We start from the raw sequence: 14709 nt of genomic DNA, 5'->3' as shown, positions 1-14709 counted from the left end.
GCCTTCTTTATGGTGCAGCTCTCACTTCCATACATCAGTACTGGGATGTATTACTACTACCATTTTATTACTACTACCATTTATTAAATTTGTCTCCTGCCCTTAATCTGAAGATCACAGGGCAGAGCTCCACAGTCTTTGTTACATATTATAATTACTATTTATTAAATTTTGTCTTTTGCCCTTCTTCCAAAAATCACAGGGCAGTTCACAACATAAAAATACAAAACGAGAACAAAAAACTGCACTAGAAAACAAAAACAAACCAACAACCACCTCCGAAACACATTTAAAAGGCCATAGAACGTTAATCAGCCCAAGGCCTGTTTTTGCCTGGTACCTAAAGATGTATAATGAAGGTGCCAAGCGAGCCTCCGTGAGGAGAGCATTTCACAAATGGGGAGCCACCACAGAAAAGGCCCTGTTCTCGTGCTTCCACTCTCCTGACCTCTCATGCTTGTTTTCTTGCCCTGAGCTCTAGAATATGGCAGGGAGCCTTGCAGGCACCACCAAATGGGACAGGGCACTCGGGTGGCAATTGTCTCAACGGCCGGAACCATTCTCATGTTCCAGAGGTCGGCCAAGGCTTTTAAAGGAGCGCCAGTCATATCAGCCAGAAAATCCCCCAGAGCCATTTGGAAACCCATTGGATCTCTCAGCCTTGGAAGGGCAGACCACCCTCTGTGGAGAGGAAAGGGTGCTGAAAGCCAAAATCTCAGTAGGAAGAGATCTGACTCTGATAAAAGGACTGGTGTCACCATTCCTCACTTTCTGATCACCCTGTTCTTGCCTAGTTGAGAAAAGAATGTAGTAAGGTTAAGGCTTACTAGGAAATGATATATAATGAATTGAAAAGGATGTTCAAAATAACCTTTGTAAAAAACAACAACCAGAAGCTTCTCTTTTGGGAATTATAGGGACAGAACTACCTGAATTGTATAGAAATTTATTTATGTATGCTACTACAGCAGCAAGAATGCTACTCGCCCCAAAATGGAAAGAGGCAGAAGTCCCAACAAAGGAGGAATGGATACAAAAACTTATGGAATATGCAGAAATGGTGAAGCTTACTGGAAGAATAAGAAATCAAGATAACAAACTTTTTATAAACGAATGGAAATGGTTTATTGAATATTTACATATAAATTGCAAAGAGATAAAAACATTGGTAGGGTTATTGTAATAACCTGCAGTTTTATAAGAGTATATATATTGGGAATTTTATTTACAACATAACATAAACCCCCCACCCCCCCAATACAGAAATCCACCCTCATTAAACGTGAACATAACACACAATAAGCATAACATACAACAATAGTTAAGTAAGTTATATATTTAAAGTAGATAATTAAATGAGCAAATTAAATGAATTTGGATATGCAGAAGATATTAAAAAATGAATTTAAGGAACCGCAGAGAGGGGGGGGCACAAAGTCAAACTTTGAAATGTTAAAATGATTGTAAAATTAAGGAAATGTATACATTTGAAAAGTATAAATAAAAACTTTTTAAAAAAGAGAGAGAAAAAAGGATGTCCAGGGTGTGTCCAGCCACAAACGTTGGGCTGGTGACATGTTGGTCATCATGGCAGCCACAAAGTCCTGTGCCACCTGCTCACTAAGCCCTGTAACCTTTTCAGTTTCCGACACCTGTTCCCAGCATGTTCCCTCTGTCAGGAGCTCAGCCTACACTCGAGTAGGACCCTGGCAGAAACATATGCCCGACTGGCACATTCCCTCCCTCCTGGTCAATCGTTTGGGAGCTTCAAGAGCTTTCTTCAGCCCGAACATCACAGCGACCAATGCCAACCGACATCGGCACACTTAGGGATCCACAGAGTTTGCGCATCATGCGTGTGACAGACCTCAGCAACACAGCATTTTGGCTAATCTACTTTATTTACATATAAACACACACGGAGCACTGCAACAGGGCTCTCTCTCTCTCTAGCATCAGACAGCAAAGAGGAAAAGAACAAAGGACAATAGTCCCACTTTATGGAACACAGTAAAACAAACTTCCTGTCTCCGTCACTTCCCACTCTGTGGAGTCAAAACATACACTGTCATGCGAAAGACAACAATCCCATGACTGCAATCATGGAGCAGGAATTCTAACACCCTCTTCCCCCTCTGACCACTCACTGTCATCCCACCACCAATCCCCAGACTGGGCAGGAAGGCACCCAGTTGCAGTCCTGTTATATGCAGTAACCGAACGACAAAGGCGTCAGAGCTGTCCTTCCACCACACGTGATCCTAAATATTTGCTTTCCCTGGCCCACTGCCGTTCCATGTAGATGCACTGAAAGAGGGCACCTATAGCACACGGCCATGGGCTCTTGGATATTTTATTCTACTGGCATATGTGTTGATAACATGGGAGCTTTCTCCAATGATCACATCAACTCTTTAATCTTCTCTTCCAGTTTTTTGGGACGAGCTCCGGTGATTTCAAAAATCTAGGACCGAAATAAAAAATAAACAAATGAAAGCAATGGAAGCTCCAGGAATTTGGGAGAAGCAACGGGTCCCACAGGGATTTGCCACCCATCTCCTCCCGGTCAGAGATTAGGTTACTGGATTTCTTTGGTAGCTCCCTTCCCAGAATGGCTCATTCCAGGGCAGAATCTGGCAGATTAGGGGCAGCCCCGGCCAGAATTTAGAGCACTAAACCGTGTTTCTAGGCCACAAATACCTTTTCTCCTTTCATGTAGAACTGGAATGTTGGCATGGCGATGATATTGCAAAGGTCAGCCACATCCTAGGGATGAGAGATTGAACAATATGCCATATGGTCAAGGAACTAATTAAAATACGCTAGATGTTCTGTAAGTATCTCTAACAGAGAAAGCAAAGTATGGTGTTTTATACCATATCTATCAGTGCTGCACCACACATTTCCTAAATTTTGATACTCCATTTGGAAGTATTGCATCTGAGCAGATTGCCTAAATGAACAGGAATTCTTCTTGCTAAACATTTGAATTGTTCAGATACCATTTGATGCCAATTGGTTCCCCCAGCTGGTACTCTTCCCAACATCGTTTTCTCTCAACTATCACCCTCATCCACTGTTATTATATGTGCTGAACTTTACAAAGTACAGTGGTACCTCGGTTTACGAACTTAATCTGTTCCGGAAGTCTGTTCTTAAACCAAAGTGTTCTTAAACCAAGGCGTGCTTTCTCATAGAAAGTAATGGAAAATGGATTACTCTGTTCCAGACGAAGACAAACAACCCCCAAAACAGCAATTTAACATGAATTTTACTATCTAACGAGACCATTGATCCATAAAATGAAGGCAATAATCAATGTACCGTACTATAAAATAAATAAGACAGTATTGTAGATGATGAAAATTAAATTCTCCCCCCCCCTTACGTGCACTGATTGATAGTCATTGTTTGGATGGGGGGCTTTTATCAATTTCTGCAGTCACACAATCAACCAGTAGCTGAACTGGGTTCCACACAGTTACAAAAACAAGACACAAAAACGAAGTCACAAGCCACAGTTACAAGTCAGTCCATAAAACAAAGAACAAGTTGCTGTCGAAAAAATGAAAAAGCCACACAAAGAAAAATGCAAAAAAATATTGAAGATAAAAGCTCCAAATATCACCTCTGTGTTGTGTCAGTGCTTGGGACTCAACAGCCGACAGACTCAACTGGAAGCCTCTGATTAGCGGGGGACTCAATTTACAAATGGAACACACTCAACAGGAAGCGGAACATGTTCTGCTTCCAAGGCAAAGTTCACAAACCAAAACACCTACTTCCAGGTTTGCAGCGTTCTTAATGCAAGTTGTTCACAAACTAAGCTGCTCTTAAACCAAGGCACCACTGTATAAGAGAGAGAGAGAAACAAATTCCTGCCCCAGAGAACTTAGGGGCCAAACCAGACTTGACATTATCTATGAATGCACACTTTTTTGGGGAGGGATTATGTGAATAGCTGCCGAAAGCCTGCACATCGGTGGAAATAGGCAGTTTGGAATCTTTCTGAGTCTGAGATACAATGCTAGGCTATATAGATGGACAATTGTAACTTTATTCCTGCTCAGAGATTTCAAAACTGCATTTACGCTTCTCCATACATGCTTAAAAAAGAGAGAGAGAGAGCAAAATAATTAAGGTTGGCTTTTCGCTCCCTAGTCTTATTTGTTTAATTTTCCTGCCTGTTGTCCTTTACAGATGAGTTTCTAAGTGTACGTGGACTATTGATAACTAGGGGTATAAAGCTGTCATCTATCAGTAAAAAATAAAAAGTCACATAGACTTCCGGAGGCGGCGCCAACGGCAATGGCGGTCTCCTTCTAGCTCAGAGGGGGAAGCTCCGCGGAAATCGGGTCTGTCCGCTACGGCGAAGCGGAGACCCTTGTGAAAATCACAGGCAGGAGAAGCCTGTGACCGTGGGACTCGGCGGGCACCTGTAGCGCCCCCCGGTTTAGCGAAGGGAGTTCCGGAGCGCAACGGGAGTTTGGCGCGGTGCTGAGAGTCGATCGCTTTTTCCGTGGGGTGAAGCCGCACAGCTGTTGCCGGAGACTGCCGACCTTTTTCCTGTGACAATTTGGCTGCTAAACAACTACCCGTGAGTAGGTGAAGTTTAAGAATTGGGACTTAAAGGAGAAAAAAAAGGATTAATTTGGCACTGAAGCAGGAAGGTGTAAACAGGAAGTCCGCCTTCCCGTTTTTTTGTACACAGTTCAAAGCAAAGACTCTTTAAGCTAAAGACCTAGAGAGCGGTGATTTAAAAGCTCCAAATCCAAACATCAAAGTAAAGAACTCCCCCCCAGGCTATTGGAGAGGGGGGGGGGAGAGGGAAAAGTGCCTTTTTTACTTGTTGAAAAAATAGAGACATTTATCTAACTCCCGGGAACGGACTGCCAGGTCCACTAGAATTGCTGCACTGAGAGTCGCACCATTTATAGACAATGTAACTTTTTAACAGCTAACTCTGCAAAGGAGATACTTGTTGAAGGTCTTCTCTGGATTTGAAACTGTTGCTTGTTTTCATGAGGGGGACTTAGGAAAGTTGGAAAAGAATCTTTTATTGCAACTTTAATGACTGCTACAGTGTCCCCCTAGAGGAACATTGAAATTGCACACCCAGCTGGGGGATTTTTCCCTTCTTGACTCTGGGGATTTTCCACGGTAAGATTTGGCCGTGGGATCGACCTTGACTCATAGACAAAAGTGTGATGACTGATAGAACAACAAGATCGGGCAAGGCTAGAGTGCAGCAGCCCAGCACAGTTTCCCAGCAACGTAGATCATCTGTTCCCGGCCCTCCTGTGACACAGGGGGAAGATTTTGCACAAGCTGGGTCAAAAGGAATGGCTTCAGAAGGGGATTTTACTTCTGTGTTAAATAAAATTTATGAAAAATTGGAAGGCCTAAGCAAACAAGTTACTGAACAATCAACTAAAATAGACCGGAATACTGCCAGCATTAATTATTTGGGACAGAAGGTGAACTCCAATACAGAATCTATTGGAAAATTGCTGGAAGAAACTGCGTCTAATCGAAAAATAGCTGAGGAAGCAAAAGAAAAAGCAGTGGCTGTAGAGGAAGAAATAAAACCGATGCGCAAGCAGATTGGGGACCATCAGTCACTTCTGTCTATGATTGAACTGAGGGAGAAACAGACTAATCTGAGGATCAGGGCAGTACTGGAACTTGAAAAAGAGAACCTAAGTGACTACCTTTCACAGGAATTTGGAAAATTTTGGAATTTGGAGGTGGAGCAAGACTTTAGGATAGTAAGTGTGTTCAGACTTGGAAGAGGAGGGAAAAAAACAGGGTGATAGACTGTTTGGTCACCCTCTGAACCAAAGAAGAGAGAGACAAAATACTGAGTGCGCACTTCCAGAAGACCTTGGAGATCAACGATTCGAGAGTGGAGATTTTCAAGGATATTCCAAAACATCTATTGGATCTTAGAACCAACTACAGAGATCTGGTGGCCCTACTGAGAAGAAACAGTATTGTCTTTAGGTGGGAATTCCCCCAGGGACTATCTTTCACCTTTAAAGGGAAAAAGTTTACCCACCCCTGTTTTAAAGGCTCCTGTTGAAAACAATACCAGACTAAATGAACCCCTGGCTTGATCTAGAAAGTCTTGCTTTGTAGTTACACTCTAACAGAAATTCTCGACGTCATCTGGTTTTGGTAGCTTACCTCTGCCAAGTCCACATCAACAATGCAGAATAGCACATTTTCGTACCGAACAGCCAACTCCTACAGAACAAAATTAAACAAATCTATTAGTTAGCAGACACAGACAAATGTTCTGGCCTGAAAACACGACTACATTCTTTTTTTGGCTCAAAAGCCCTTCAGTTTGAGAGATAATTGCACATTGATATCTTTTTCATATATATATCTAGGCCAGAGCTGGGGAACGTGACATGTTTTATAGGAGAGATCCCTAATTCTATCTGATGGAGTGGAGAAGCAACAAGACTTGCTTGCTCTAGCTTCTTGAGAGAAGAGAGGTCCAAAATACGTCTGCTCTCGAGAGGAAGGCATGAAGAAGGAAGGGAAGTGGGGAGCGAGTAACCCTAAGAGTATCAGGCTAACACCGAAGGGATAGCAGCATAGATCAGAACAAGAAGGACAGTCTAGGAAGCTGGGACAATCCTCTCTTTCCCCGCTGCTGTGCAAACGCATCAGCCTACAGCACAAACTGACACCCCCAAGAACCTCACACCTGATGTCAGATGTGACACCAGGAGCTTGGAGCTCAGTATGGTCAACAGGATGATTACACTCCGCTCTATCTCAATACCATCTGAATCAACTGAGGCTGGACCTTTGTGACATCAGGTGGAGGACAGGTATGGGACAACTGGGAGCTTAAGGTTCCTTGGCAAGGGGGGCTTTCTGATTAGCACTGACAGGGAGCCCCCCTGGAATGGCTACACGAATAATCCTAGGGCAGCTGAAGGAGTTTGCCCCCTTGAAGGCACACTCCCTACCATATCTGGTTTCCCACCTCTGATCTCCACCCGTTTCAGCCTGGCTAAAGGCCTCTGTTTGGCACTTAAACAGCCTTAGTCACTCTGGTTGAGGGTGTATCATAAGAGAACCTAGGGAAGTGCACACTCAGCTGCGCTTGAGACCATCAGCCATGGTATCCTTCTGAAGAGGCTCTGCAGGTGGAGACTCAGAGGCACAGTGGTTGCACTCCTACGTGCAGGACTGCTTGCAGAAAATGGCACTGAGGGACTTCTGCTCAGCTTCCTGGCAATTGTGCTATGGGGTCCCCACGTGGTTCCCTCTTGTCCGCTATGCTGGTTGGCATCTACATCATCATCATCAAACCTTTTATTGGCATCACATACAACATCCAAAACAAATCATTACAGAATTACTACTTCCCCAGTGGCACAAAACATTTGCTAAAAGAAAGGAGGCAGGGCAGTCTATCGTCACATCTGTTGGTCTCCAGGGAGATCAGAGGTCTGCAGTGCATTTCGACGACAAAAAAAACAAATAGAGATATTTAGCCACTAAACTTGGTGAGCTCCTGGTCATTCCCCAGTAATAGAAAATGTATGACCTCCAACTCTGGTTTCCATTTGGGGATACAGCGTTGATCTAGAAATTGCTGGCGGAGATCAGCATATAGTTTACAATTGAGAACCATACGTGTGAGGGTTTCCACCAGGTGGTCTTCACCTGGGCAAGTTCTTTCTCCTTCCACCCTGCCTGAGAACCTTCCCCAAAGGAGGTTTGATGGATTTAAATTAAACCTGGCCAGTGAAAATGCCCTTCTTTCTTGCAGGTGAAGCAGAAATTCAAGGTAATTATGGTTAGTTTCATGTGCCCAAGAAAGTTGGCATCTACATGAAGCCCCTAGGTTGAGTCATCTGAGAGTTTGGGGCTCATTATTGTCGACAGACTGATAACTTTCTGCTCTGTCTCTACATCATCTGAACCAGGCATGGCTGGACAGATTCTGGACCTTTGTCTGGAGGTGGTGATGTGTCAAAACAAGCTGATTCCTGAGAAGATGGAGGTGCTGTTGGTGGACCAGAGTTCATATGTGGGAATTGGGCAATGACCTTTTTTTGGATAGAGTTGCGCTCATCCTGAAGAGGCAAGTTAATTGTCTGGGGACACTCCTTGATCCAATGCTATCACTTGAAGCCCAAGTGCCTCAATGTTCCTAATTAGCTAACCAGAAATTGATTTTGGAATGAGCCAGGTCTTCTGCCTCTGTAAATCTCAGTGATCTCCTTTTTTCACAGGGCTATCCACTCAATAGACACCATCCAGAAAATTATTCCCAACTAAGTCTAGTTGGAAACTGGTACCCTCCAGAAGAATACCATGGCTGGGGGTATCTGGCTGATGGTATCAAGAGCTGCTGAGTGGAATGGGACACAGCTCATTCTTAGTCATGTTTACTTAGAAGGAGTAAGCCACATTGATTTCAAATGAACTTCTTAATGACAACACTTGCTTTGGAATTCATTTTTTTGGAATGCCACAAGACTCTTCATGGCTTTCATTGGAAAGGTCCTTGGGTTTTATGGTTGGGGACATGAATCAGATTCAGCCCAATCCTAGCTATATTTACTTGAAGGCAAGCCACACTGACTTCAACAAGGCTTAAGTCACGAGTGGCTAACTTTGACTGGACTGCATCCAGCCTTTCGGGTGACTAGAACAAAGAATCTTGTGACAGCTTTACACGTAAGTTTCATTTTGGCATGAGCTTTCCGGTAAATGTGAGTTCCTCAGAATACAACTTGAAAACCTCCGCTCTCAAACGAAGCCCTACGATTACCACTGCAGCCTTCACCTACATCTTCTGAACCTCCTTCAAAGCTATACATCTACTAAAGGTGCAAAAGCCTTGTCCTCTTCTTCACCTGGCCACCCAAAGCCCTAGTCCACATTTCCCAGTTGTACACGACGGACAGCCTTGGCAGTAGAGGGTTTCTGAACTGAACGCAAAGGTTCCACTTTGAGCAAGCAGAACAAAGCAAAGTAGGGTAATGCGAGGCAAGAGTTCAAGGTTCAAGAGCACCCTAGAGAGCTCATAAGTTGAGCCCAGGCTGGAGACTCAATAACAACAACTCCCATTCACCCCTGACCACTGACCATGGTAGCAAGGACTGATGGAAGTAGGAGCCCAGGAACATCAGAACAGCTGCAGGTTTCCTTTGCCCAGGAAGTAGTCCCACATATCTGGAATATGTGTTACCCTTGCATTACCACCTCTTTTAATCTACATCACAGAAGTCCTTTTATCCTATGCATCTGGTGACAACTTCATATACTGTGAAGTTATGGGGTGTGAAACAGATGAAGTCTTGTCGTTCACATTTTATTTTTTTTATGGAAACAGATTTTAATTCAAACCCTTCATTATTAGTGTTTGCTTGATTAAGACCATTGCCAAGCAACAAATGAGAACGGATGGGATGGCACTTACAGGGAGACAGACACTTGAGCCAAACAGTGAGCATGAGTGAAAACAAGAGGCAGACAATTCATAGTTTTTCACATGGAGGGGAAAGGCATCATTTGTAGGTTCTTCTATAATGAAATTATCTTTCCCGAGAGCAGCTGACATTCCACCACCACATGACCTTGTGAGTGGAAGTTGACTAAGATGGTTTTGATTCCTCTCTCTCACTGGCTCAAGGGCAAAGTGATAAGTTCTGGAATATCTCTTTGTGTCAGAATCTTGCAAAAGAGATCACGGCTCCCGTGACTTTTAATAGTGCAGAAGGTACTGAAACAAAAAACAAATGGCAGAATTCAACTACGCAGTTGCAGGTGACACGACTCCTTCCCTCTCATCCCTTTGTATGCCCCTCGTGCCCCCTAAATTTGCTCTGATGGGTTGGGGGAAACATCAGAACATGATGTTCCCACAACATGGGTGTAAGGGATCCTATATTGTAAAGGGTGGGCAAAGCAAAATATCTCGACACAAAGATATCGCTTTAAAGTTGCAGCTCTATGTCACAGATAACACGTCTTTACGCTAGACTTGTATTGTTGGTGTTTACATGCCCACCAACATTTCTGGGATGAAAATACAGATGTCCTACAGTATTATTATTATTATTATTATTATTATTATTATTATTATTATACTTTGCCCATCTGGGTGGCTTGTCTCAGCCACTCTGGGCAGCTTCCAGCACATATAAAAACATAATAAGACATCAAACAGAAACTTCCTGAAACAGGGCTGCTTTCAGATGTCTTCTAAAAGTTGTGTTCTTTATCTCCTTGATATCTGAGGGGAGGGCATTCCACAAGGAGGGTGCCACTACCAAGAAGGCCCTCTGCCTGGTTCCCTGTAGCTTCACTTCCAGCAGTGAGTTATCCACTCTCTCATATGCTTATACCCTGCCCATCTGACTGGGTTGCCCCAGCCACTCTGGGTGGCTTCCAACATATATAAAAACATAATAAAACATTAAGCATTAAAAAACACACACACCTATACAGGGCTGCGTTGAGATGGCTCAGGGGTCAGATAACTCCATACCCTCCATCATTTCTCCAAAGAAAATCAGGACATCCTACCATACCTTCCAACATTTCTCTGATGAAAATAGGGACATCTTAAGGAAATGCAGGACATTCTGGGATCAAATCAGAAACTTGGACGGCTTCTGTAAATCCGTGACTGTCCCTGGAAAATAGGGACACCTGGGGAGTATGTGTTTAAAGAGGGTTTTGGCAGCCTTTTTAATGACTTGGGGATCTATGGAGTGAGCCGGCACCGTTTGTATCCTTTAACTGACAGTTTTGGCCAGGAAGATGCGCAGCAACGTTTGGCTGACTTACTGAACATGCTTCTGTAGAAGCTGCCTTTTAAATCATTCAGCAGAATCACCCAAGGACCTTTGACTTTGATTCATTAACAAGCAAACGCCATATCTCCTTTCACTTTTTAAGTGCTTTGCTAAAAGCCCTTTGTTGCAATCTCTAGAACTTTCCCGGGAAGACACATTAGCAACTTGCTCTCCACCTAAACTGCAATTTGGCTGCTTCACAATATCAGATGCCTATATTTCTGACTTCGTTACTGTCAGGGAACTGCCATCGGAGCCTAGGGTGGAGGTAAGGCTCCCTGACTATGCAGGAGAAGGGACCAGCAGGGAGAGAGAGCAAGCTTCCTTTGAGGAAGGAAATAGGAGGGACACCAGGAAGCAAGGGGAGACTGCGGAGGGAGGGCTCCGAGACTCTTCCACAGAAAGCAGCAGGGAGAGCCCAGGACCTCCGTTGGGCACGCCCACTCTGCGCAGGAGACTTCCGCGCAGAGAGGCTAGGCGGAGACTTGGAGTGAAGGAATTTTTATGTTGGAAGAAGTTCAGAAAACGCCCACTAACGGATTCTGCCAGTGACTGAGACAGTCATGGAGAAAGGGCTGTCCAGCCAGGGAAAGGTTTATCCAGGCAACGTTGCCTAGAGCTGCAGCACCCTTTACGCACAAGCAACCCCCAATTCCCTTTACAGTTACTATCCCTCAAGTGCCTGTAGGTATCTCATCACCCAATGAGAGGTCTTCCTGGTGCCAAGGTAGTCCTCTGCTTAAAAGAGTAAGCAATAACAAATGATATACAATGAATTGAAGAAAATGTTGAAAATAACATTAGTTAAACAACCAGAAGCCTTCCTGTTAGGTATTTTAGGTCAAGATCTGCTGAAAGAGAAGAGGACATTATGTATGCTACTACGGCGGTGAGAATTCTGATAGCACAAAACTGGAAGACTGGAGAAATTCCAACAAAAGAACAATGGCAAGAGAAATTGATGAATTATTCAGAACTGGCAAAACTGACGGACAGACTACGAGAAAAGGACAACAGTGACTTTGAAAAAGAGTGGGAACCTTTTATAATATATTTGCAGAAACAAAGAAAGAACATCGACTTGATGGCAGGATTTAAATAAACACTATGGCAGGTTCTGGTGAAATCTCTCTCCCAAGAAGCTCACAGTGTAAAGTCTGAGAGGTGAGGAGAATGAAACAATAGATGGAACGATAAGAGGTTGAGGCAAGGTTGGCAAGGGATGAATATGAGGAACTAATTCTTTTTTTGTTTGGGGCTGAGGATTCAGAGATAAGCCAAAGACTTCATAGGAAAGGTGTGTTCTGAGCAGAGGTTTGAAGAAAGCAACATGGAGACAACATGGGAAGCATGTTGAGGTATAGAAGATAGCAAAGGACCATAGCTCAGTGGTAGAAGAAGATTCCAGATTCAATCCCTGTCATCTCCAGTGTTAAAATGAAACAGGTAAGAGGTGATGTGAAAGAACTTAGGCACCAGCGACCCTGGAGAGCACCAAGTTAGACAGATGTGAGCTGGTGCAAGACAGCCTCCAACGATCTGAAGGGAGAATCGGCCCAGTTGCAAAGCAAAATCAGGACAGCAATGGAACCACATTTTCTCCTTGCACCGCGGAAGGGCCTGTAACGGCAACACGAGACTTACTTACGTGAACCAAAGGACGGATCATTTTGCAAGGCCCGCACCATTTTGCTGAAAAGTCAACAACCACCAGTTTGGGTCCTGCATTCTTTAGTAGATCGTTGAATTCTTTCTGTTTGGAAAGCAAGGGCACAGGCAGTCAGCAGATGAGCCAGTCACATAGCACAAGAAGGGGGGAACCTCTGGACCAGGGACTAACCGTAACCCTCTAGGGCTCTCTTATATGGCCTTCAGGACTCTCTCTAGGGCCATACCCCTTCACCAGGTTACCCCTTCTCCCCAACTGGTCCGGCTCTACGACCTCCTCAGGTGATTTTAGCCTGGCTGGGATGTGACCTTGAACTGAGATAATTCTCCTTACTTGCCTGTGTAGAGGATGGAAAGGGTGTTTTTGTGTGGAAAACTCTGACTTTAAGTAACCAGCTGCACATTTTTGTCGGTGGGCCCCCTCTCTACTGGCATTCAGTCCCCCCAAATGTTCCTCATGACCACTTGAACTGAAAATGGTTCCCTTCCCCTAAAATAGCAGGAGTGACAAATACACCCAGATATTTGATCTCCGTGTTTCTTAAGAGGATGATTTTTTATCACCCCCAAACTATGCCTTTTATCACAGATATTTTCAATTGTACAACTTTTTATTTTGTTTACTGTTCTTTGAACCAAGACTATACGATAATCACTTCCCTCTTTGTAAAGACTGAGTCAGCTCTGGATCATAGATAAGGGGCTATTTTGGGTCAGGATTAAATCACGCATCGGCAAACTCAGGCTGTGCAACTACAGCTGATTTAGTGCCCTTGTGCAACTGCTTCACCCAAAGATTAGACTTTTTGTGATAAAGAAAGTGAGGGGGAAATATGCTGAAAAGTGTGGGGTAACTTTGTATAACCACCTCTCCAGCAAATCAAAATGAATGCTCAGCAATTAGATGGTGTCATCTAACTTCCTCACAAATATTATGCCAGTGAATCAGAATGAATGATCAAAAATCAGGTTTGTCCGGATGTAACCTAGGCCAATACCCATGGTCAAAGAGAAAGAAGAATTAGATGTCAAATTAAAGCACACAGATGAAGAGAACTGTTTTGCCAAGTTGCCCCAATACAGGAGAAAATTCACCCAAAACCGGAGTTGAGTTTTCTGCAAAACTGCTCCGTCATGATTGGACCAAAAGCAAGACCCAGTACATTTTAAAATGATAAATTGTGATTCTTTTCTTTCTTTCTTTTCTTTTCTTAAAAACTTACCTCTTGCTTATGATGACGTGCTAAGTGACTAAGAATCAGGGCTGCAACCTATAGCCACTTTTCTCGCAGGAAGCTTCACGGAACTCAAGGGGAATTTGCTTTTGAGAAGACATGGCTATGATTGCCTGTTGAGCTCTAAAGATACAGGCTCAGCTAGGGTTGCCATATTTCAAAAAGTGAAAATTCGGACAGAGTATTTTTTTTATTTTTTTGCAAAATTGCAAAGAAGACATGGGCTGCCATATGCCTGGATTTTTCCTGACGTTTCGGCGATTTTTGCCCGGACACTGCTTGCAGCTGCTGTATTCCGAATATGTCAGGGAAATTCCGGGCATATGGCAACCCTAGGCTCAGCAGTTTGCAGGGCACTGAGCAATCTGACATCATGAGCATCTTTGCAAATGGCTAAAAGGCATAATTCTGTTTCACCCATCACCATGTCCAGAAAGGGGGTGAGGATGAGGGAGTGAGAGGGGGAAAATGCTTATTCATCAATTTCTGCAGATTTGGCCAGCTTTGGCTGAATGTCTTCCAGTTATCTACTTGGCTTTCAATGAGACGTCAAGCTAATTCTATAGTAGCATGAATTCAAACACTTGCCCGATTGCGTATATTCGGTAGCACCGCAGATTCCTCCATTAGGTCCTCTTCAAGCTATTTTCTCCCCCACAATTTTTATCATCAGCAAGTGATTCAAAGTCAGATCAGGTTGCCAGGATGCTTTTATGACATAGAGAAGTGTGCCAGCTCAAACCCTCTCAATATTCAGCTGCACAATTACTTCTCATGGCTTTCATGGAGGGGCTCCTAGCTGTCACTGGGGAAGGCCTGGAGCGGGTTGCATTCAGGGCCGGATTTTGGTTTGATGCGGCCCTAAGCTACTGAAGGTAATGGGACCCAAGTGGTACCTTGGGTTAAGTACTTAATTCATTCCGGAGGTCCATTCTTAACCTGAAACTGTTCTTAACCTGAAGCACCACTTT

At 43.8% G+C, this 14709-nt stretch overlaps 1 protein-coding gene across 1 annotated transcript; it reads right to left on the bottom strand.

Annotated features, from left to right (window-relative positions):
• Nucleotides 1-2337: 2337 nt before the first annotated feature.
• Nucleotides 2338-14404, bottom strand: LOC128405469 (thioredoxin-like). Its single transcript, XM_053372175.1, has 5 exons — nt 14323-14404; nt 12484-12584; nt 6187-6246; nt 2701-2766; nt 2338-2464 (listed from the first exon to the last, which is right to left on the bottom strand). The coding sequence occupies exons 1-5, from the start codon at nt 14363-14365 to the stop codon at nt 2402-2404; spliced, it is 333 nt and encodes a 110-aa protein (XP_053228150.1). The 5' UTR covers nt 14366-14404; the 3' UTR covers nt 2338-2401.
• Nucleotides 14405-14709: the final 305 nt, after the last annotated feature.

The sequence above is a fragment of the Podarcis raffonei genome, chromosome 17 (genome assembly GCF_027172205.1).
Source record: "Podarcis raffonei isolate rPodRaf1 chromosome 17, rPodRaf1.pri, whole genome shotgun sequence".
Classification (NCBI taxonomy): Eukaryota; Metazoa; Chordata; class Lepidosauria; order Squamata; family Lacertidae; genus Podarcis; species Podarcis raffonei.
Note: the sequence above shows the minus strand (reverse complement) of the source record. Positions and strands in the feature narration are given on the sequence as shown.

What these genes read in the sequence shown, in the direction of transcription:
- LOC128405469 (XM_053372175.1), bottom strand. Translation starts at nt 14,365, where the DNA reads ATGGAGGAATCTGCGGTGCTACCGAATATACGCAATCGGGCAA. An exon ending in TGATCCGTCCTTTGGTTCAC is followed by an intron (nt 6,247 to 12,483) that starts GTAAGTAAGTCT and finishes TTTGTTCTGTAG; the next exon opens with GAGTTGGCTGTTCGGTACGA. An exon ending in TTGATGTGGACTTGGCAGAG is followed by an intron (nt 2,767 to 6,186) that starts GTAAGCTACCAA and finishes TCTCATCCCTAG; the next exon opens with GATGTGGCTGACCTTTGCAA.